This window comes from Empidonax traillii, unplaced genomic scaffold (genome assembly GCF_003031625.1).
Source record: "Empidonax traillii isolate 1590-97213 ecotype Southwest subspecies unplaced genomic scaffold, ASM303162v1 scaffold368:size764316, whole genome shotgun sequence".
NCBI lineage: Eukaryota > Metazoa > Chordata > Aves > Passeriformes > Tyrannidae > Empidonax > Empidonax traillii.
This window is the reverse complement of record NW_020955561.1, coordinates 279,570-302,666: the sequence shown is the minus strand read 5'-3', so window position 1 is coordinate 302,666 and position 23,097 is coordinate 279,570. Positions and strand designations below refer to the sequence as shown.

Genomic DNA, 23,097 nt, shown 5'->3' with positions numbered 1-23,097 from the left:
AAGATCTGAGGTTAATTTTGGGATCCTCTGAAAATTCAGGACACAGGCAAGAGTCAAACTTATTTTTTAAATGAAGCTTTTTAAAGAGGAAATTTTAAAAATTAGTTTCCCTCCTTTATAGAAAAAAATATCAACTAATACTCTGCATAACAGTTTACATTATCAATTCTGTCATACAGTTCATAAATAAAAGAGTATTCATGGCTAAAACTCTAATGTCACCTTCATGTTCGACAGAATATGTGACAGTTTGGAAGCTATTATTTTAAAGCTCACATGTTGAAATTTTCTGATTGACTGCTCACATGTTTCAAAATGATTTTATAATTATCAACAGAACAAGCTAAATTAACCCTGAAGCTTGTAGTAATAAGAATTAAACTGCTCTTACTTATCTATCTACTTATCTGCAAATAAACCTACCCATTACAGCAACAGCTGCCATTCTGATGCACTGCGCTCTGCTTTGATTAACACCTCTGCATAGATCTGTAGCATTAAACAACCTGATCCCTTACTGCACTGTTATATATGTCTATGCAAATTGACACCCAGAGTTCTCCACACATTTACCCACTGATGTCAAAAATGTTTGGAGAGTTAAGGAATAGGCTCAGGAAGGTTTTTATTAAATTCCCATTTGAGTACAGATGACTTGCCTAGCCTTGCATAAGTCTCCTTGTGCCTCAGTACCAAATCTTTAAAAGTGGGTTTATATCATCTCCCCGTTACACAGGACTACCATAAGCGTAAACACTGTGAAGTCATGTGATATTAGACCACTGAGGTCAAGATGTTCATATCATCTTTGTATATAGCTGTGGATACCTGGTTTGTTTTTTGTTGTTTTGTTTGTTTTTTAATTAGCAATAAGAAACATTTTAGAAACTTAAAATCATTAGGAAAAAAACACCTCAAAAGAATAAGCAACTTATACAGTAACAAAAGGACAATAAATGTCTATTTGTCCTATGAAATGGTCTTTATTGTGAAGCTTCAGTAACATATTCATTACTGTCAAAACAGAGACTGAACACTGAAACTATCACACAAAAAACAAACACAAAACCCCACATAATATATAATCCAGAGCTACAATTACCTGTTAGTCAGTGAGCAAATAACTTTTAAAATGTACAGTGTACTGTAAATAATTTAGTTTCACAGCAAACTAGTTCATAACATCAAGATGTTCCCTATTTTGTATGAAGCATAACCTGAAAGTTTTCCATAGAAAAAGAAATATTACTTTATTAAAAAAAATATTATTTCTAATACCTACAGATATACCTAGGTAGTATTTTACATGTCATATAATAATGAATGTTCAAAACACTTCAAAAATAATTTCTTGGGAAAGATAGTGTGAGAGACTGAAATGTTAATAGTAAAGGCTCAATCAGCCATTTGCAAAAGCAATGGGTGCTTTGCTGATGATGAGCAAAGTAACAGCCCAAGTGCAGAGGGCGTAAGCACCAGAAGATGACCACAACAAATTAAGCTTTGTTTAGCAGGAAGCTGGGGTTTGAGTCAGGTAAGGGAAGAGGCTGATAAGAAGCTCATCCTGAGAAGTGGGACAGCTTTTTATCATGCCAGTGTCCTCCCTTACACAACTGCTTCAGTTGTAAAACTGGCCATTCCCTGGGAAAGTATCTGGATGTTGACATTACTCATCCCTTCTGATGGGGCATGATGTCTTAGAAGGTGTCATAAATCACCAAAGATCCCCTAAGTGCCTCCAGGCTCATTTCTGTGGCCTTCCACCAGAGAACTGTACATGATCCACAGTGTTGCAACAGATCCACACTGTTGCAAAAGATCCACAGTGCTGCAACAGACAGTGAAAAACTCCCCACCCCAGGGGAGGTACCTGAGCATTCCACCCAAACCCAAGCATATATTTACCCATTGGACTTTGTGTTTCCAGGGCTTCCTCCACCCTCGATGGACCAAGACTGCGACCATCACTTCAACCAACAGACATCGAAATTGCAACTATGAAGTCTTGTCGCTGGATCCATGGGTGGTAATATCTTTCTACCCTTATCCTTTGTTTCTCTTTCTTTCTTTTATTCTTCTCCTATCTTTTTCTCTTTCTTCTCTTAATTTCTTCTTCTCAAAATATATCCTGAGTCAGACTAAAACATTCCCGTCAATGCCTTAGTAAGTGCCTTGTTGAATCTGGATAAGTTAAAGTTGACTAAGTTTAAGTTTGATAAGGTAAAGTTTGTGAAGTGCCTTACTTTGTCTGGATGTTGTTTTAGAATTTGCCAAGTATCCAAGAATTTGGCTTATTCAACTTAATGTTCTAAAGTTTGCAAGTAAAAGTTTGTTACTGAACCTCCTGAGATTTTGTTATTTCTCCCACACATTGCCCAGAGTGAATCAAACAATCTTCTCCTAAACCCGCTGAGCAGACTGGAGCACAAAAGTTAGTTAAAGTAAGTTTCAGTTTGTCCTTCCCTTTTAAAGAAAACAGATCTTTCTTCTCAGTGTGAAACATTCTCCCTAATCTCTGTATGATTTGCCATAAACCTTCGAAGAATACTTTGCCTCAAAGGTTTTTTCCATTAATGTTTTCATGAAAAACTGTAATCCAGAGCAATATTCTGACAGTTTCTCTATTTTTTTTTTTAATGTCACTGACTTCCTTAGGTGGTTACTAAACAGTGCAAACTATGGATAGATCTGTAGAACACCACAATCATGTTGATAACCCAACTTCCAAGTTATGTCTTTTAAGAAGTTTAGTTTAGACTTCCATCAGGTCCCTCAGTCTGTTGCAACATTGGGGCTGCTCCTACAGCGCACCTTTCACTCCAGTTTTTCATCCAAGAGGAATTCAGTTCACTCATCTCAAGACTGCTTCAGAACAGAAACCAAAGTATAGTCAGTGGGGACAATCAGAAGATTCACTGGTTCAAACTAAACTGCTAATACAAGCATACTTATCATGTAACATCTATAAATCAATAGCCAGCTTCAGAACTAAATGGGATTTGGCACTTTCTGATTTCAACTAAATAGTTTCAATTTTTTTCACAGTAAGTAAAAGCAGAATACAAGCTTAAAAGCACTTAATAGTATATATCTTACACCATTTGCCCATATATGCAAAAGATTCAGGAACTCACCATATCAGTATCTGAAACAGGTCCAAAACTGGTCACATAGATGTTAGTGAAGACTTCAGTAATACTATCTGATATAAAAAGAAAAAAACATAAGCAAACATTTTAAATTGATAATATTTCTTCTAACTTTCTATGCAAGATTATGAGATATTTTGAAGAGGTTTCTGTTCTCGTTTACTACTCCTAATCAATATTCTGGTGTAAATACTAGGGGTCTCTGCCCCACTTAACACAGAGGTTATCAGACAAGAGTTTGTCCCATGGTAGTTTGTTGCAGTTAAAGAACTATACAATCATCAGCAACTACACACATACTTCCCGTTTCTCTACCAGCAAAAATAACCACACCATCTTGGACTTAACATGGAAGTACAGTTCTAAACACAAAATGCCTTTGTTGTAGAGGTGTTATCTCTGTTGATGCAGATCACTCCTATTAAAGCTTTTCCAGCTGAAGGCTGCTTTCTTCATCCTTAATAGCTTTTTCAAAGCCAAAGACAAGAAAAAGCTTACAAAGCAAATATTGACAACACCAAGTATAGCACACAGCAGCATCCTACTTTTTCAATGGACGTGTTTTTAAGCAGCAAATATTCTAACATAATAGTTCCTTCCCTTGATACACGATGTTCCTGAAACATTGTTGTGGTACTTGTAAATAGTATAAGAAAATGTTCTTCCTAATCATTGTAGTCAGACAGCCATGAAATCAGAATATTAGATATTGTACTGCAGGGAAAAATAATTGCTGAGTTTTCTATCTTGAGTCTTCAATTAGGCTCAAAATAGAATGATATTCACTAAGAGGGTTAGCACACACTTGCAGAAAATTTCTTACAGCAGTTGCCAACTACTGTCTGCATTCAAGACAGTCAACACAAGGAATTCTCCAGCTGCTGACTGGAAAAGAAAAATTTAAATACAACAAAGTGCAATTTGACTCATCACAGAATTTCCTGTTCCTAAAAATAATACAACTGCCTGTTATCCAAGTGATCCTGCTGTTAGATTATGATTTCCCCATTTAATCATCATTTAATATGAATAGTTAATAGTTTCTGTTTTCCTAAAAGCTACCTTTAGACAAATATGTGGTATAGACAAATTTTACTTTTAATTACATTGAGGCCAAGAGTATAATCCCTGCCTTTTATTGGGAGAAACCAGTGATGCTCATCTAGACAGTAGATGCTCTACCAGCTACCAGGGCTAAGACTGTTCCATGAGCAGCTGCTTGGGGAGCAGTGAATTCTCAAAGGGAGAAACAAAGACATAGTGCTTTCAGAAAACTTCTAGAGCATGAGCAAGGAACATTCCTGCATTCTCATCCATAAGGAAACTTCCTTCTTCAACCAACACTAGAATACAGGACTTTGTACAGACGTTCCTACAAAAAAGAATCTTTTTTCCAGTATCATCTCCGCTCTTTAGGAAAATAAATAAAGGCTGACTCTTAGTATGTGTCACTCTGAAAGTTCAAAAGCACAATTCTCCTCATGTCCTGAGATACGTTTATTTGTGTGATAGAGACTTCAGTAATACCTTATGAAGCATCCTTACACAAGCTGAGTAGATTTCTACTCCAAACATCTTAACAAAAGCCAGTGGAAAACAGAAGGTGCTGACTCTGCACTGCTCTTGATATTCAACAGGATAAAGTATGGGTCTGGCTGAAGAAACAGAAACCACAGGTACAGTTCAGAGGACTAGTGACTTCATGCTGCCAGTGGGAGACTCTCCAGAAAAAAGATTATTATCTCCAAATGTTTACTTGGCACAGGCAGGAATTAAATGGAAGAGTGACAAGAGAGCTACTCATCAGGAGGTAAAATGGTGCTGCAGGGACTAACTGTGAAATTTGGCCTGTACGGTGATGACAATACAAAATTGTAATTACAATTCCATGAAAAAAACCTGATGTTAGAGAAATACAGCTGACAATCAAGTATCCCAAGAGCAGAGCACCAAGGCTAATTTGAATTATACTGGTATAATTTGAAGGTACCCTACTAAAGGCAACAAAGTTACTGCATGCTCCCCATCTCCCAAATGATTGGAAGCATGGTCCTCTTGTCACCTTATTCTACTGCTATCCATTGTTTGCATCTGATTTATTATCTGACATATGGGAATGATTTTACAATTTCCATATAATAAACTACAGGACATGGCATCTTCAAGCTTGCCTTGCATTCCAAGCTTTAATTTAAAAGAGTTCCCATATTCTATTATATTATTTCAACACACTTCTAGATCTCTCTTTCCACCAGAAATGAGAAGAGGACAGAGAGGAGAACAAACATATTGACTACAACTTCTCATTTAATGCTATTGCAACAGTGTGTAGATTCCCCCTGTTGGAGTGTGTTACTTACTTCAAATCACTTCAGATCCTTGAACTGAACAATCAAGACTTGAGGAGTGAAGAGGAGATGGATGGGAGAAGCAGTAGCTTGCTATCTATAGACCCTCAGTTGCGAGATCTTGATTTCAGGTTACCATAATTAAGATCAGCACTTCAATGTACGTAAAAAGTCCTGGGGCAAATTCATCCCTGATAGCCTCAAGAATGGGAATGGATGAATATGAATTGTGTAGCTCTATTTTTCTTTTTTGCCAAAACCGTCTTAATCAGCATAAATGCAGGCAATGGTGAGAGCAGTGAGTTTTAACACAACCAGTTTCTCTCTCCCGAGGTGACAGCTAACCTTAACAGCAGGCACCCCACCAGGCCACTTCTCCTGATACCATGGAAGAAAATGAAGACAGTAGGTAGAGGGTCTTGAAACAGAGCAAGAAAGGGACAAGGGAAGCTGAAAAGTTACAAGGTATGAGAAGATTGAGAGAAAAGGAAAAATAAGAAAACATAACAATGGAAGGCAGGAAAAAAAAAAAAAAGAAAGAAGGAAGTGCACAAAAGAAGAAAATGTTAAAAGAGAAGCCTTAGCTGACTTAGATCAGGTCAATCTCTTAGACTACAGAAGCCAAAGATAAAATGACAAGAAAATAGTCAATAAAGTTAATAATAAAGAGAGAAAGAAAAGCATATCCTTTGGAAGTAATAAAAGGAGTAACTATTAGCATCACATTTCATATGCTTCTCAAGCACTAGTTTCTTCTGATTCCCTTTCCTTACTTGAACTGACATGATATCATTATTGAAAAAAAAATGAATCAGAAAGTAAGGAAAAGCAATAAATATACCAAATTCCAAAAGATTTATACCTCCTTATCTATCCTTAGTTGGAAGGTTTACTGGGTACTTTAATTACATCTAGGATTTTAAAAACATTAATTATAATAACCCCTCTCTGAAGTTAATAATTTTATTATCTTTAATTTTCCATACTTGGAAAGCTGAGGCAGAAGGATTAAATTAAGTGTAAGTAATGTGAAGTACAGGTGTTTGCCAAATCTAGCTAAAGCTACTAAGTATCCACATTGGAAAATGTCAACATCATTTACTTGTCAAAAATTAGAAAAGTGGTTCAGAGCTCAGCTAGAGTTGAAATCAGTGCCACTGTCTACTCTTTATGCTAGCTATCCTGCTGTTGGGATACTCTTTACGATAGTCTGAAGTCATGCTGACTTGTTCCTCAGTAGAAGAGCTGGCTCAGCTGAAATAGGCTGTTTCGCAGAGAACTTGCAGTGGCTGAAGTGTAGATCAACACAGGCTGAGTAATGGAGATGATCGGAAAAATCAGATGAAAAGGTCCCCTCATCAATATGTACCAATATGTCAAAATTGGAAAATTCCACAGCAGCATTTAAATTTTGAATTAGTTCCTTTGGCCTGGTACCTGTCAGGAAGTTCTCAAAACTCTTCCACTTTCATTCAAATGTCGCTTTTCAGCTGCCCAAATCTCTGACATGGTGCACAGAGATCCAGGGTTTGTTATGTGAGATAGCTGAGCATGCAAGATTGGGCATACCTGAGAGCTCTCCCTTTCCCGGAGAACTCTGAGGCGGGATCATTTTTATTGAAATAAATTTTCTGACCATTTTTCATATTTAAGAATGATCTGTGTATTGCTCATTCCTCCTCTCACCAAAATAATCTACAGTCCTTTCTTCACAGAGAGTAGGGACAAAACAGGCTCATTCTTTGTGTTTAAAAGAAGGAAAGAAAGGAACGTGATCATTACAAAGTCTTCAGAATGAACCATCAGCAAGGTTCCAGATGCTTGTTTGCATGAAGCTGGCTATATTATTGATTAATGTGTCAAGGCTCTTTTCACAAGAAAACAGGCTAGTAGATTGGGTTGGATTTTTTTTTTTCTAATCTGAATTTTCAGTCAATAAAACTGTAAATACATTGTTGGAGCAGCTAAAAAAGAAGGCAATCTTTTTGATGTAATCCAAAACCATTAGAAGTATACTTGGTGGGACAGAGCTTTTAAAACATACATATGCAGTTCTAATGCATAGTATGAAAAAACTTCTGACAAACACTATTTTAAATGTAGAATTAATAGTGCCCATGAGAACACTGTAGGGCTGTAAATGAAGGGCTGCTACAGCATGTAAAAAAAAAAGAAAAAAAGAAAAAAAGAAAAAGAGAAGTGAAAATAAAATACTGTTCTTTAATTAAGTCAAAAAAAAAAAAGGAGGTCAAGTTGCAGTGCTATGGGAGCCTTTTCTGAGGATTTCTGAGTTTTTATGGAAATGCTGTCAAAAGTTTGATGTTACTTTAATTATTTTTCTATAAAAATTATTTAACTAGAATTGACATTATTCTGACATTGTAATATGGTCTCCAGGGGCACGCTTGGCAGTGTTGCCCAAAGGCTTTGAAAATGCCATTCGTAATACAAGTCAGAAATTGCACAGGTAAAACAGCCAGGGTCTTAATCCATCAAACACTGTTCCAATTCAACATGCTGCCCTTATCTGACAAGCTCCTTAGTGTGTCTGTTGACAGCTGAAGACGCTGGCTGGCTGGCAGGGAATGAGAGTCAGAGGAGGTCATGCAACCTGGAGCCGTAAGAGAAGCAAAATCCACAGGAACATAGATATTTCAAAATAGTGTTCTGACATTTCTTTATGCTTGGTTTTGGTGGTTTATGTGACAGTTTTATTTATCCAACTACTCGGCATCTTCATTCATTATCCACTGTTAAATTACAACAGTTTCCCCACATATGCCTTACATAAATACATTTTCAATTTGTGAACTGAAGGCAACTGTGAGAAGAAACAAATTCACTTCCCTCCTTGACATCAGCACTTCACTTCCAGTGGCCTCACTCTATTGGCAGGACAACTTCATAATATGAGCCATAATTCTCTTTCAAAACTCCATCTTTAACTAACCATGTGTAGAGTAAGCTTATCAGTAAGATCTAGTATTACCTGTGTTACTATTAACAATTGCTCTCTTGATTCACTTTAGTGTAAATAAAACCAGCATCATGCACTGTACTCAGTTTCTCGTGGTGTTGATTAGAACAGGAATATATTCTGGAGAAAATATCTGGAGAAAGATACCAGAACTGAAAGCCAGTAGGCTAACAGACCCCAACTGATTTCCCTCTGAAGAGCTTATATCTATTAACAGATATTATATCATTTACTAAATAGCCTCATATAAAGTCTATCAGAGACCCTCCAAAGGACTACACAAAACACATGAAGCTGGGCAGTCCTGTAAAGCAATACCATAAATATCATTACGTCATTTAAACTGACAGAATACTTGGTTTGTATATAAACCCTCTCTTTTATTTCAGCAAAGTAGTATTCATTATTCTGAAATGGATAAAACTGATCCAAAATAGCAGGAATTTACTATAATAAAAAAATTCAGTTAAGCATGGATGTGTCTTTGGATATAAATAAGACATTTTGACCATTAAAAACCACACACTGACCTGAAAAAAAAAAAAAAAGAGAGCAGCTAAACTATCAACACCCTTTTCTTCTGTAGCAGAAAGTATTACTTGGGAAAACATTTTTACGTATGTTTTTAGTTGAGGTAACAGCTTTTTTTTAGGTGTAGATTACCCACAAAATGTTCACAGAATATGTAGGTACATCTGCCACTTAAATATTGTGGTATATTGCCACAGTCAGTATTTACTCTTATTTGTCCTATATGAAAGAGACACTGGTTGAAACTCTAAAAGTGCTGTTTATAGATAGTAAATGAAAAAATACAACATTCTCTCTGTGCTGAGAGAACATTTACAAATTACTAAGACAAGTTTTCACATTCACATGACAGACTTGGGGGTTAACTCTCACTCAAAAAGAAGAGTGCAGATCACACACAAACATCATCTTTACTACTTTTTCTTCTCTCTCTCCCTAGGGACCTTTAATTTCCAAACCTTACTACTTCAGGTGACAAAACTAAGCATGTTTCCAAAGAATCCTTTGAATTAAGAGCTTTGGATACAAGTGACATTTGAGATTCAGTTTTAACTTTATTACAAGCGTACTCCACAAATTTGAGAAAGTCACTCAAGGTTAGGGCTAAAGACTGATTTTGGTGCCCAATTATCTCTTTAAGTATATTGGACAAACTCCACAAAGTTATTTAAGCTCCGAGTTTCCATTTAAATCAATAAAATTATTCTGAATGTCTCTGTGGTCCAGATCATAATGACTAAATTTTGCACTTATATTTGTCTGAATTCCCTTTAGTCCTAAATTGCTGTTTAACATTGTCAGTACCCAAAATTCCCTGGCTGCTTATATTTTCACCTTAAAGCAAAAATATCCTGATGCTGCCAAGCAGCTTAAATAACTGGCTCTCAACCAAGTCCCAACAAGTTCCTCAAACTATAAATAATCACAAATTTACTGGGCCAGAAAGACTCTGAGAGAGAAAGCAAGAAAATAAGCAAAAGACTGATTCCACAGCTTAGCAGTTCTCATGGGATATAGCAGACATAAATTGAAGCCTCTGCTCAATATCTAATTATTTACACAAAGCAAAACAATTCCTTCCAACGACTGAGGAAGCATGCTCTCTTAGAAAATTCACCTTTGTGGTCAAGACAGAACCCAACACGCAGTAACTGAGTTCATGTCTCTGCTTTACATTAGAGCATGCACTTGACTAGAGCTGTTCTCTCTCTAAGAGGTTTCCATTACACCTATCAGCTGCTCTCATGGTTTTTTTCAGGAAAGGAGGAATGGCATGAGTTCCAGAGGAAGAACACCCCTATGAACAGTTGAAGAGGAGAGTGTCAGTGTTTTAACCCCCAAACTTGAATGTTTCACATGTGTCAATAAGAAAAGCTTCCACTGCATGCCCTTCCTCAGCCTTTTTAATTACTCAGGTTGAAAGATCCCTACTCAGTTTATTGACTTTATGTACCACCTTTGTGGACAGTTGAGGCTATGCCCACACCATTTCTGAGGTGTGCCAATATGCCCAGCTTTACACATGGTTCTCACATAGGATGCCTGGCTGTCTGAGGCAAGGAATTCCACTATACATGGGATCCAAGAGATGTGGGCACTGACAAACCTAAGCCTTCAGTCTGTATGGGATTGAATGGCTCTAGAGTCCAGCAGTAAAAAACAGAGATCTCAGTCCATGTTCTGACACATGGATATCTATAAAAATAGATATTTTAAACAAAGGAAAGCAACTCCAGTGGAAGAAGCCACTTTTGCAGAACAATCAAAAATTCCATGTCTCCACAACAGGGTTGGAAAGTGGGAGACATTGATTCTTTTTCCAAATCAGGTAGGGAACAAGTAAGACGTTTAAGCTAAAATGTAATTCAGGCCTGATGAGAAGGCTACTGTACTGACTGGTGCAGCCCATACCACATTGGGCCAATCAATCAAACAGTGTCTAGCTTGAATCCTGCCAGTACTTCTACATGAGAGTGATTTCAAAGCAACCCAGAAGTGCATAATTTAATTGGTTCTTTGCAGGGGGAAAAGAAGATATTTAGATACTCTCACTTGTTATTACTGATGGACTTCATAGGCTTTTGACACCTCCAGCAACATGTTGACAATCTCAGAGGTATCCACTGCCAAGTGATTAAGGAAGTAATTAACTATCTAGACAGCTTTCTGGATTTTTTCCCTATCTTTTAAAGAGAGAATTCCTCCAATTTACAGGTTCATAGTAAAGATATTAATAGAACATGGATGCTTTGGTTTTATAAACACTTGCTTTGGTTTTATAAACGCTTGCAACAACTGGGTAATTATAAACAGTAGTCTTGACTATGGTACAATTAGCAAAGGGAAAAACAAGAAGTTGAAAATAAGTGAACTAAATCATTGGGAAGGGCAATCTAAACACATAGGCAATGTAAAATTTGTTCCCATAAGGCCAGATAACCATGAAATCCACCAAATCTCATTTTGTTCCCTTTTCCTCTCACACCATGGGAAGAAAAAAATTAAAAAGCAGTCAGCTCTAAAATAAACTACCACTGTGAGTCAGTTTTACTTAGAGTTGCACAAAACATTCAACAGGAACATGAAATTGAAAATATAGTTGAGTTTCACTGAAAGAAATGTGATCTTACTGAAATGGGTTACTTAAAAAGTCGAATTAAAAGGAACTTAGCTAACACAAGACACATTTGTCAGCAAACCAAAACTAAACGTCATTCAAATGAAAAATAAAATATCAGCACTAAGCCTTGTCCCTTTAAACACTACAGCTTCCAGCAAGATGGAAAGAGACTGTTTATAATAACCAGGCTGAGTAACAAATAGGTCTACTCCATTGTTTAGATCAACTGGATGAGCATGATAAGGCTAAAATGAACCAGACTGCCCCAACACTCTCTAAATAATGAGACAGAGGAAGACAAAGAGAACAAGAGCACTTAAATGAATCTGGAAATGGAAGGGAGCAGACTTGGATAAAGTAGAGCAGTAAATATTTAAGCTGACCTGAATCGGTGTCATCACACAAGTAGGGAGGGCAAAGTTACTGTTCTCATGCAACCATATTTCTGTCTACTCTGCTTAGAGGTTTGTGCTATTGGAAAGGAAACCATAACATGAAGGTAAGGCAGAAAATTTTCCAAATTTACTTCAGATTGTCAGAACTTAGAAGTCTTCCTCTCTTTTTTTTTTTTTTTTTTTTAATGTTTGAATTTTATTACCTCAGTACTCAGAGTCATGGAACATCTTGGAAAATTCTGCTACATTACCCTTCTAGGCTACTTTCAGGTTTAATCTATATGCTTTATTCCAAGCCACAGCATTTATAAACCATTTTATTTGACACACTCACTCTGACAACCCCTCCTGTATACCAGACCACATCTACCACTAACAGCAGTAACATTTTTAAAAAGCAACAGCTTCTAGTTTCTCTTCACAGTCATAAAGCAGCCAAGTCTGGGCTTCTTAAGATATGCTTTTATTGCACGGTGGTTCCAGACTCACTTGATTTTAGTTGCTAGCTTACTTGATGATCATCTCCTCTTACACAGGCCCAGTTGCTTTTCTAACCAAGAGCACTCATCCTAGATGTTATTCAAGCTGGATTTTAGGAGCCACTTTGGCTTATGCTGGCAACATGTCAACTTACCAGTACAAGTTATGAAAGGAGGCTTTCCTTCAGGACCTTCCCACATTCTAAACATTAAAAAGAAAAACAAAAACAAAACACAAAACCACAAACAAAGAACAAACAAACAAAACCTAAACAAATTAACAAAAAAAAATTCTTGTAATTCCCTGGAAGAACATCAGAAGTCAAAGTCCTTCTGCATCAAGGACCTGTGAAATGGCCACAGAACTCACGCTGGGATGAAGAAGAAACTGCAATATTAAACAGATAATACATAGAGGATTTCACTGTTTGGCTACACACTACTTTGTTGTAAACGAACACTGTCACAGTGCTTATTAGCTTGCTAACTATTAATGAAGATTTGGGTAGCATGCCAGAGCCCACTGAAGTCAGTGAAACAGTCTTTCCCTGCTGATGCCCAGCTTCCGCAGAAGTCTTTGGAGAATGCCTCTGTGGTCAGCCATGGCAAAAAAAGTTGTCACCCTGGAGCTGACAGAAACTGTGACATAGCTCTGGGAAGGAGAGTCCTGCGTGTTCTGTGGCAAACACTCCTTCTGTCACCAGAAGCTGGCATCTTCCCAAGGCTTGCTGCTATTACAGCAATGTATGAAATGCTCATGTTCCAAAGTCCAAAAACCTGATGGAACTCCTCTAGAGATCAACAAACATAAGAAAGCTTTGAAAATAGTTATCCTTTCAGACAGATTAATTTTACTGTCTTGTGCTTAGTGTCTGGATACTATAGTCCTGGATCATACAGTCATTAAAAATGGAGCTACAGTTCTTTTATCTTTTGCTAGCCTTGTAGTTTGCACTCAAGCATGACAGGAACCAATGGCAGAAAGAGGTAGTACCTTTATTTAATAGAGCTGTGTATTAGTGGGCACTTTTAATGCGGTTTTTTTTGCATCCGGATCCTCAAATATATTTTTTATAGGTAATGCTCTATAAAATACTATAGTAGCGTTTCAGAAGATTGTGGCACATTGTCAAAAACAAACAAACCAAACAAACCTAGGTAGCATTATAATCTTCTACCAACCAGTCAGCAGTCCTTATTTTACGCCAGGTGAAATAACTATGAAGTACAGCAAATTAATGTTTATCCAGACTACTCTAATATTCTCAAAAAAACTACGAAAATCAGCTGGAGGTTGTGCGTATGTTAACACTCTTAATACCCAGTGTGCATAAGAACATTTTCTTTCCACGACCCTGTTCCTCACGGTTGCTAAAATGCAGCAAAAGGAGGTATAGAGGTATGGGTTTCAAGACACAGCACAAATCAGACTGGCTGCCAAGCTGTCTTTCTTTTTATTCTTAAAATTTTTTTGCTTGGTAGGACAACTCCTGGGATGGTCATGGATAATAAGCTTCTTGCTAAACAGGAGTCCTGACAAACAATGAGTTCATGGCTTGATCCAACAGAGAATCACTGTAACACTTAAATCAAATAAGTGCCCCCCAAATAAGCAAAAAATACCAACACAGTCAGCAACGGAGCAACTTTTTTAAATCCCATTTTAACATGTTACAGAGTTGTCAGTTACTCTTCTGCTATCTAGTTAATAATAAAAAAGGTCTAGACTAAGGCTATGCAATGTGTCTACAAGAAGTGTACTGCAGCACTCAAAAGTCCCACGGCTGAGTCACTTAAATGTCTTCAAGCTACTTTACAGATAACAGTGTTTCCCAGAATCTCCTCTAAAACATACTCCCAGGATACTCCCAAAGCTTGGATTAAGCAGCCTCAAATTTTTCTTTTATTTTTGCCTGTGACAAGAGAATTCGCCTCTGGCTGGCCATGGGACTTTCAGAATCCATCAGGCTTCTATATGTGCAAAGACTATATATTTGGGACAAGAATCTGATTTTAATTAACAGGTTGGAGGTTTTGCAGACATAAATTAAAAAGCACTATCTTTTTTTCAAAACAGTGCCTAATATTTAGTTTATTTAGAATCCAGTTTTTTAAAGTGCATATTCTACTGAGCAGATACTATGACTTCGTGAAAATGCAGATAGCATCTATCACACAATATAATTTTAAAAGAATTGGTTATTTTAAAAATAGTATATTATGCATAGGCAAACAAGATTATCTGTTCCTGTTTTTTTATGGTCACTAAAGAAAAAATGCCTAGCAAAAACATAAAGAATTTCCTGACAGCTTTTAGAACCCAGCAGATGGAAAGGGATTATTAAAGATGTGACCATTTCCTTATCTCAAACAACAGGTATTTATATTTCTCCCTTATCATTTTTACTTATTTATTTATTTTTCCAGGTGAAAGTTTCTTCCCTTTTGTTCAGAAATTGTATAAGGCAAGGCAATAACAAGTTCACATTTAAAGATCTAGTAAAAAGAAGTTCACTGTTTGGTGTTCAGTTAATGTTATAACACAGACAAGTACTGACCATGAAACATTATTGAATGCCCTCAGGATAGCAGGGTGATTTTATAAACCCAGCACTGAATCTAAGGCTAAAACTTTTGGTTTTCCTCATTTATATACACCATACTGCAACTGCTCCTCAGCTTCTTCTCATTCAGTGAACCTTTAAATTGTGAAAAACATAAATTGCTTCAAAAAATGAGCATAAGAAGGCTTTTCCAGTAGCCTTTAGATTGTCACTCAGAATGAATATCTAGAATATTATGCTGGTGTATTAAGGGCAGGAATTGTCCCTTCAATTCACTTCTAAATTCTTAAAGCTAAACACAGACTCTCTTCCCTGTTCCCTTCCATTTCTGCTCTCTGGTGTTGTGCTGAGAGGCTCACACACTTGAGAAGATGCAAATAATAACTCTAATAAAAGTTCTATCAACTCCAAGTTTCCTGATAGAAGTGATCTGAGGAACTAGGACAACTAGTCCTTGTCTTAGGGCAACTGAGTATGGATACAAGAAAGAAAAAGCAGGGAATGTGTTGGAAGACAATCATCTTTCATGAATGAGAGAATCAGCACCAAGCAATGGAGACCAACAGAAAGAAGCGACAGGTCAATCATTCAGTCAGAAGATACATTGCTTTCATGACATCTAGGTATTTAAGGAATCAAGAGAATGCAATTTTTTAAATTAAAAAAAGAAGAAGGTGTTAAACATAGATAGGTAACTTCAAGAAACTACTTTCCCATCAAAGATCATAAATGCAAGCACTCTACAAGATGGGGATGTCACTTTACAGGGCACATCATTTTTTAACTGATTTTTATTGAACTGCATGTGTCAGAACATAGTGATGGTCAGTGGTCCATGGCACTGAATTTGAATTGCAATCAACTCTATTAGTCATAATACTACAAGATTATAAAATAATTAACTTACAGTTGGTAAAAAACACAGACTAAGCAGATGGAACACGAGGCATCCATGTTTTTCCAAACAAATTGCAAATAAGGATGCATGATCTCTACTGGTTCAAGTAAAACATGAACCAAATATGTACGTATGTACATTAAAAAATGAACCTAATTTGGTCAGATGTACCCATATCCAATCTCTGCAGATGCACAACTTTACTAAAGAGTGTACAATAATCCCAGGTATGAGGGAAATTGATTTACATTGCCTTCACAGAGTTAAGGGCTATTTAATAATTAAATAGCCCTGAACATATGGCAAGAAATTATGGAACGTAAAGCAATAACTGTGTGCTACAAAGTAATCACACAAATGGTTCCCACATAGCAACACCACTTCTAGAAGGTTAGCAGAATCATACCTTTCTGGTGTACAGACAATTTCAGAAAACTAGTGATGACATACTCTGCATTATAAAGTAAACTACTATTAGGGTGACAGTGATAAACAAAATTTCTTTTAGATTGTGATTAATTTCATTTGAATGTGGAAAAAACCAGATATAAAATGTATTTAAAGATTAATCTTATCATATTAAAGTGCTTTGATTCTTATAATTAAAATTTATTAGACTTTTGACAGTATTAATTCAAAATCTTCTGAAGATGCTTTAATTTAGCACATTGGTGAATTGGACAGCAACACATCCACTATAGTTGCTTCTTGACACAGATGACTCATTGTTGAACATTAATGTCGGAAATTTAAATGCATGCATACACAATAACAATAAAACTGTCTACGCTATTCTACTTTCAAGTTTCCAAAGGATATTTGAAAAGACTATCATACAGTTGTCTTAATCTGCCTTTTGTTTAAAAGTGGTCAATGTATAGGACCACAATTTTATCTCCCTCCTTCACTCCCCATCTCTTTTGTCCCACCCTTCTGCCCTTACCCCTGTTTCTTGCTCATAGTGGTTTTTCACCTTAGCTTGTATTACCCTAACACTAGGTTGCTGAAAAACAGCATTTTGTTCTACATCATCTCCAGTGGCATCTTTAGAAGCCACTGTTAAATATTAACAGTAGCAAATAATACCAACATTTAATACAGACCAAAATACTGTAAAAAACAAAGCCATTGCAGTTTTAATATACAGGCATTTACAATATCCTTCTGTATGATACTTGATGAAACACCCCTCCCTCTCTTCTCTCCACACTATTAATTCTAAAAATTGGATGCACTAGATTGTGCATTGAAAAGGTTACTGTTAAAAATGGTCATGAAATGGTGGCACTGCAAGAAAACAGACTCACAAATATGTAGCCAGGAGTACTGCCAGAATCAACAGATCTATCTCAGACCATTCAACAACACTAGCAAAATTGTACTGGCAGAAAAGGAAGGCCATACAATCTGTGGATAGAGAAGGATCTTTGCTTTCTACCTGCTCAGGAGTGTGCCTCCTGTATCCAGTTTCATTAGATAAAAAAATCTTTCAGGCAGTTGGATATTAGTGACTGTACCTGGGAGGTGGGTAAGGCAAGTCTGGGTTTCATGCCACAACAAAAACCAGACAGCTGCACCTACATGGGATGTCTCACTTGGATTTGGTTAAAGCTATATTTACATGGAATGAAATAAATTACTGACATTTTGATCAAAGAAGACAGGTAGATATTTTCTATAAAAATGTACAAAATAGATACGTATTTAGGAAAGGGAATGGCAATATAAAAACAGAAGAATAAAACAGGAGGAACTCTGGAAAGTGTCTTGGGGCACTTCAGAAGGGCAGTGTTCAGAAGTTCCTGGGTGCTTTCTGAAGAGATATTATCATTAGGATACACAGTGTTGTACAGCTTTTCAGTTTCCTGTACTCTGTCAAAGCAAACCGAGAATGATTCAATGAAATAGAAATGAAACAGAAATTAAATACAGTGCTTCACCTTTAAAATACTGTCTTTTCCAATATTTAACCCTTTTCAGGACCCTGGCTTATGGTGATGGCAGGAAAAATGTGGCTAGAGTCACTTTTAGTCCATTAGTCAAGTCAAAGAACTTCTGAATGTTAGAAAATTCAAGGCAAAGACCATAAAAAAAGGATATATCCTCTGCATTTCTGCAGATCTTTTTTGTCTACCCCAAATCTTCTATTTATCACTGGATTTTCATGAATAATAAGCTCGACACTTGTGCAATATTTTGCATTCTTCTGTTCATAAGCAGTCTAAACCTTTCATCTACACAGGAGTTTTTATTCAACTATATCTTCAAGAATGGACATACTAAATTTAAATTTTTTCACCTTTGCCAATTAAGATGGAAAACTGCAGCCACTATTTCAGTATCTTGCTGGCTGCCAGTCACAGAATCTTAGAACAAATAGTTTAAAAAGAACCTTTGGAAGGTCCAAAGCAGAGCCAGATCTGAAGATATATCAGGTTGCCCAGGTCATATTCTGTCAAATTTTGAGTGTCTCCATGAAGATGGAAACTCCACCACTTCTCTGAGCAGCCATTATCTCTGCAACTGTTGAAAATCACCATCATTGGTCTAAGAGTTATGAGGTTGCCTAGTAAAGCTAAGGAGGGAAAAAATAATTCTTGTTCATTTTTTTGTCATTTTAGATTATGTATCATAAATAAAGACAGTATCGTTACATTGTTTTCACCACAGTCAGGCCTTGAATGTAGTAGAGGTCTGTTTTGCTATGCAGAATGTATGTCTTGTGGTAGTTTTTTTCTTTCTGGGGTGCTAAAATACAGGAAATACACTTAAATATATATTTACCATTAAAGGTTTCAAGAACGAAGGCTAAAAAAACCCCAGCCTTTTCTGCATAAAGAAGCTGAAGGAGTTCTCCATGTCCATTTAATCCCAAGTTTTTAGTTTTCATTGAAAATAAAATGTCAAAACTTGCCAGTGAACTGTCTTGAAAATTATGCATGACTTTTTGCTTAAATATTGGTTGATCCCACACAAGCAGAAATCAACATCACTAAACTAGTGATGCCTATTCCTATCACAGCATGTTGTAATTGCCATTTTTTCTTAAATCAAACACCCATCCAAGGTCTATTTTTCCAGCTCTGTGAAGAGTAGAGCATTATAAATATTGTCTGCATCCTATATATCTAAACCCAAAAAGTCAAAGTCCTCCAGTGTTTTATTAACTGCTCTTTTAATAGGTCTTTACCAAAACTTTCATAATACGTTAAGGTGATTATATAACTGAATAAGAGATCTATATAGCTTCCTTCTTATTTTCCTAATTAGCAGTCTTTTTTTGGTATATCTTATTAAAGAAAATATTTCTGTGTGTTTCCAATATTTCTGCGTGTCTCCTATAAAAAGAATGCACAAAACAGAATACTCCATCACAGCAGTAAACATTAAAGGATTTCCCTGATACTGTTTATAAGTACACCTTTTAGTGTAACCTAGAACACTATTAATTTTGTATTACAATATCTCTTTGTTTCTAGAGAAAGACTAACAATTTTTTCATTGCAAGTAACATATACATTGATTACTACAATTTAAATTCACTTTTCGCTTGGTTAAAATCCACTACTAAAAATCCATGAAATCCCCCAAAGTTATCCTGGATGAATTTCTAATGCGCTTAAATATTTCTGAAAATGTTTCAGAGCTAGATTATTTAAATAATAATTATATTTCCAATTCAGATGGCATTATGCAAATTTTATCTTTTCACAAGGGTAATAAAAACTTTGGGACTATGATATTGCAATCCTTTGGTACTTAGCTATTTAAACTATTCAGATTAATGACAAGCAGTTCTATATTTCAGATAGAAAAAATCTTTGCAAGATTTATGTAACGTGATAAAAGGCCTTAGTGCAAAACAGTCAACAGTAGAATACCTTGGATATCAGCAAAACTACTGCTTTGCAACTTCTTTCTAAATAACCCAGAATAACTGCATCACAGAGAAAAGGTGGTGTTTGTCTTTGCTCATCAAATCTCTCTGAAAAATTCAACCATTCTGTCAGTCTTATTTACAAAGAGCACCAGTGAGCTACACAGAAATCTGCAGTATTTGCTTTCATGTCTGCCTTGTAGATGAGACAAAAGTAAGCAAAGCTTTAATTCAGCCTTGGTGTCGTCAGCAGTAATTCCAGCATTAGAAGCAAATGCTGATGCCTTGCCAGGAGAAAAAAAACAGAACAGTACTGAATATACATTTTCAGTGATCTGGGAGATCCTCACAGACAAGTTCCTTTATAGGCATAGATAACTTCACTGTCAAGTACCTAAATTTCTGTTAACTCTTCTGACGCATAAGATTTTGTCACTTTGCATCAGGCAACACTTTCCCCAGCTGCAATTTTCTGCACAGTAGTAGCATTCATTTTATTTTGCTACCTTCACTGTTCATTTATTCACAGACTTTAAACAGATAGATAGATAGATAAATAGAGAGAGAGAGAAAGAGACAATGTTTGTCTAGCCACTCAGTCACTATCCTATTGTACATAATTTTTGTTGATTTGTTCTTTTGTATTAAAGAGGTTTTTGAGGGTTTTTATCCTTCCCCTTTCCTAATGATTCATTCCCTGAAATGCTTATAGTTGCGAGTTAGTTCTGTTCTTGGATTTTAGCACCATCTGCATGCCCTGGATAAGTAATTAATGAGATTTTCATATCCTCCTCTCTATTGTTTTTCCATTTTTTATAAGGAATGCTTTTTGCCAATACACATTATCCTCAGCATTAACATAAATTAACCTGAGTTTCTCGATGACTCCTCTGAAAGCACTATTTTGGCAAGATTCCATGTGGTTCTTCCAGGTACACCCAAAAAAGGAGCATACAATAGTTTACTTCTTTGTGTCCAAGCATAACTACAAAGACAGTGGGATTTTGGAAAACTCGAGTGCTTCTCTGCATTCATCTGCACCAGCACAGAGACATTACCATTTCCAAAAGATGAAACTGGAGCCAAGAAAGGCTAACGAAGCAACCAGAACTGAGCGGGGAAACTGCACTTTTTTTCTTTAAAAACACTAGTAAAAGCTTTCCAGTAGTGTTCTACAACAAAAATAGTCAAAGAACCTTCTTTTAAGATACACTGAATTTGTATTAAGCATGTTGGGGCTGATAAACACCGCTAAGCTTGGAATGCCCAGCTAGGGGACTGGTGCACCTACAAACATAAGATCTTAGAATTGCAGAGTCATGGAATTAGTCGGGTTGGAAAGGACCTCTGAGATCATCAAGTCCAACCCTTGATCCAACACCACTGTGGTCACTGAACAATGGCACTAAGTGCCACATCCGGTCTCATCTTAAAAACCTCCAGGGACAGTGACTCCACCACCTCCCTGGGCAGCCCCATTCCACTGTCTGATTACCCTCTCTGTAAAGAATTTTCTTATTTAAAGCTGATTAAAACCTCTGAATCACAGAGATGTAGAAATATACTGCCCTAAATTTAACATATTCCAGATTATCAGCATATGATCATGACCTTGTGTCCTGGCAACTGGCAACATACAATTATTTGATAAACACACACACACATATATATATATGTATGCAGCTCTCCTGATCTGGGTAGCATAGGTATTCTGTGAAAAACTGGGTTTCCCCTTTTGCTCATGTTGCTGAGCACTCCATAAAAATTTTAATCACTGAGTCTGATATTCTACACTACTATACTGATTCTATGCAATGATATATCCAGTGTTCCAAAGATGAAAGCTCCTACCCACAAGTGCTCAGGCCCCACCATCTCTTTGACAACAATACTTAGCTACAATTCCTCTCAGTTCTATTCAGTTTTCCTTCTCAGTTTATTTACAAAATGTTGGGAAAAAGCAGGTTTCGTCTGTTTGTAAGTGAAATGCAATGGAGATTCTTGTTTAAAGCAATTAGAACATCTGAAAGCAGAGATGGATCAGTCAAAATGGAACTACAGGGGCATTTAGTTTTCTCCTACCTACTGTCTCATCTCTCTCTTTTTTTTATTTAACAAGCAGCATTCACCTCTTTGTTTACAATGAGAACACTACTCCTGAAGCTGGCGAGACTGACCACAGTTTGTGGAAGGATCCTCAAATTGTATAAATTTCCATAGTTCTTCTGGATGCGAATATGGTTGTTGAAACTTCAGGCTATGAAGTCCAGTCCTCTGTCCTTGTAACCTCCCTTGTTTGTTGAGGGTTTTTTCCCTCCAATATTTTTTTTTAATTTATTTTCTGAGTCTCTTATTCAATTATTTTTTATAAATTGGGGAGAGTAGAACAGACAGAAGTTCTATAGCTGTTGGAAATTACCAATTTCAAATGTGAGAAAATAATGGAGGCTTAGCTTATGGAGGGATGGTCAGAATACTGAAATATCCAACATGATCATATCTCTTTATGGGGCAGAGGAGAGCAGACAGAGTAGACAGGCAATTCATCACTTCCAGATTTGAATGCAGCTATATCTCAGCTTCAACATTCTGTTCTCATTATTTGAAGATCTAGATTCTTTTTTTATCCCTTGCTTAGTTTGTTGTTTTATGGATTTTTTTTTCTACATCCTAATAAAAATCAAAGGATTTATGAAAAAGTATTACTCTAAGTGTCTTGCAAATATTACAGCAAATAAAGATAAGAAAATATCTTCATGATTTTAGAAAATCATAAAAAATCAAACCCTTTTTCAACTGTCATTTGCAAGGCTGTACTTCATACAAATTAGTGCTAATGACATAGGGATTTTTTTGAAGCCAAACTTGTAATTTATTTTGATGCCTAAGCAGAAATGGCATGGAATGTTTGGGTAAAACAGTTCATGTCATAACTAAAAGTGCAGTCAAGAATGCTCCATCTTCGATCCTGTGCTTAGCATAAAATGAATACAGAGAAAAAATTATCTCCCCTTGAATACACTCATGCATATCCATATAAACACAGTAGGCTGGGGTATTATCTAAGTCATATGAGACGTCTCTGGTTTCAGAGGATTGTGCAATGTCTTCTTCTCCCTGCTCGCACCCATTTTGCAGGTTATTTAATCACTGTAGTGTTTATACATCATGCAAGGATCCCAGCTGCTAGGACAGCCAATAGCCAACAGCCAAAACCTGTTTATAGGACAGAGCTGTTATCACCAGTAAAAGTTAAAGC

At 36.4% G+C, this 23,097-nt stretch overlaps 1 protein-coding gene across 3 annotated transcripts in view; it reads right to left on the bottom strand.

The window, feature by feature from the left end:
* GABRA2 (gamma-aminobutyric acid type A receptor alpha2 subunit) overlaps positions 1–23,097 on the bottom strand; it is a 63,254-nt gene that overhangs the window by 34,079 nt on the left and 6,078 nt on the right. For all 3 annotated transcript variants that reach the window (XR_003572242.1, XM_027892787.1, XM_027892788.1), the window contains one exon: positions 3,135–3,202. Coding sequence is in view for 2 of the 3 variants with exons in the window: in XM_027892787.1 (XP_027748588.1) it covers positions 3,135–3,202 (68 nt within the window). In the remaining variant the exon portion in view is untranslated. The remainder of the gene's footprint in view (positions 1–3,134; positions 3,203–23,097) is intronic.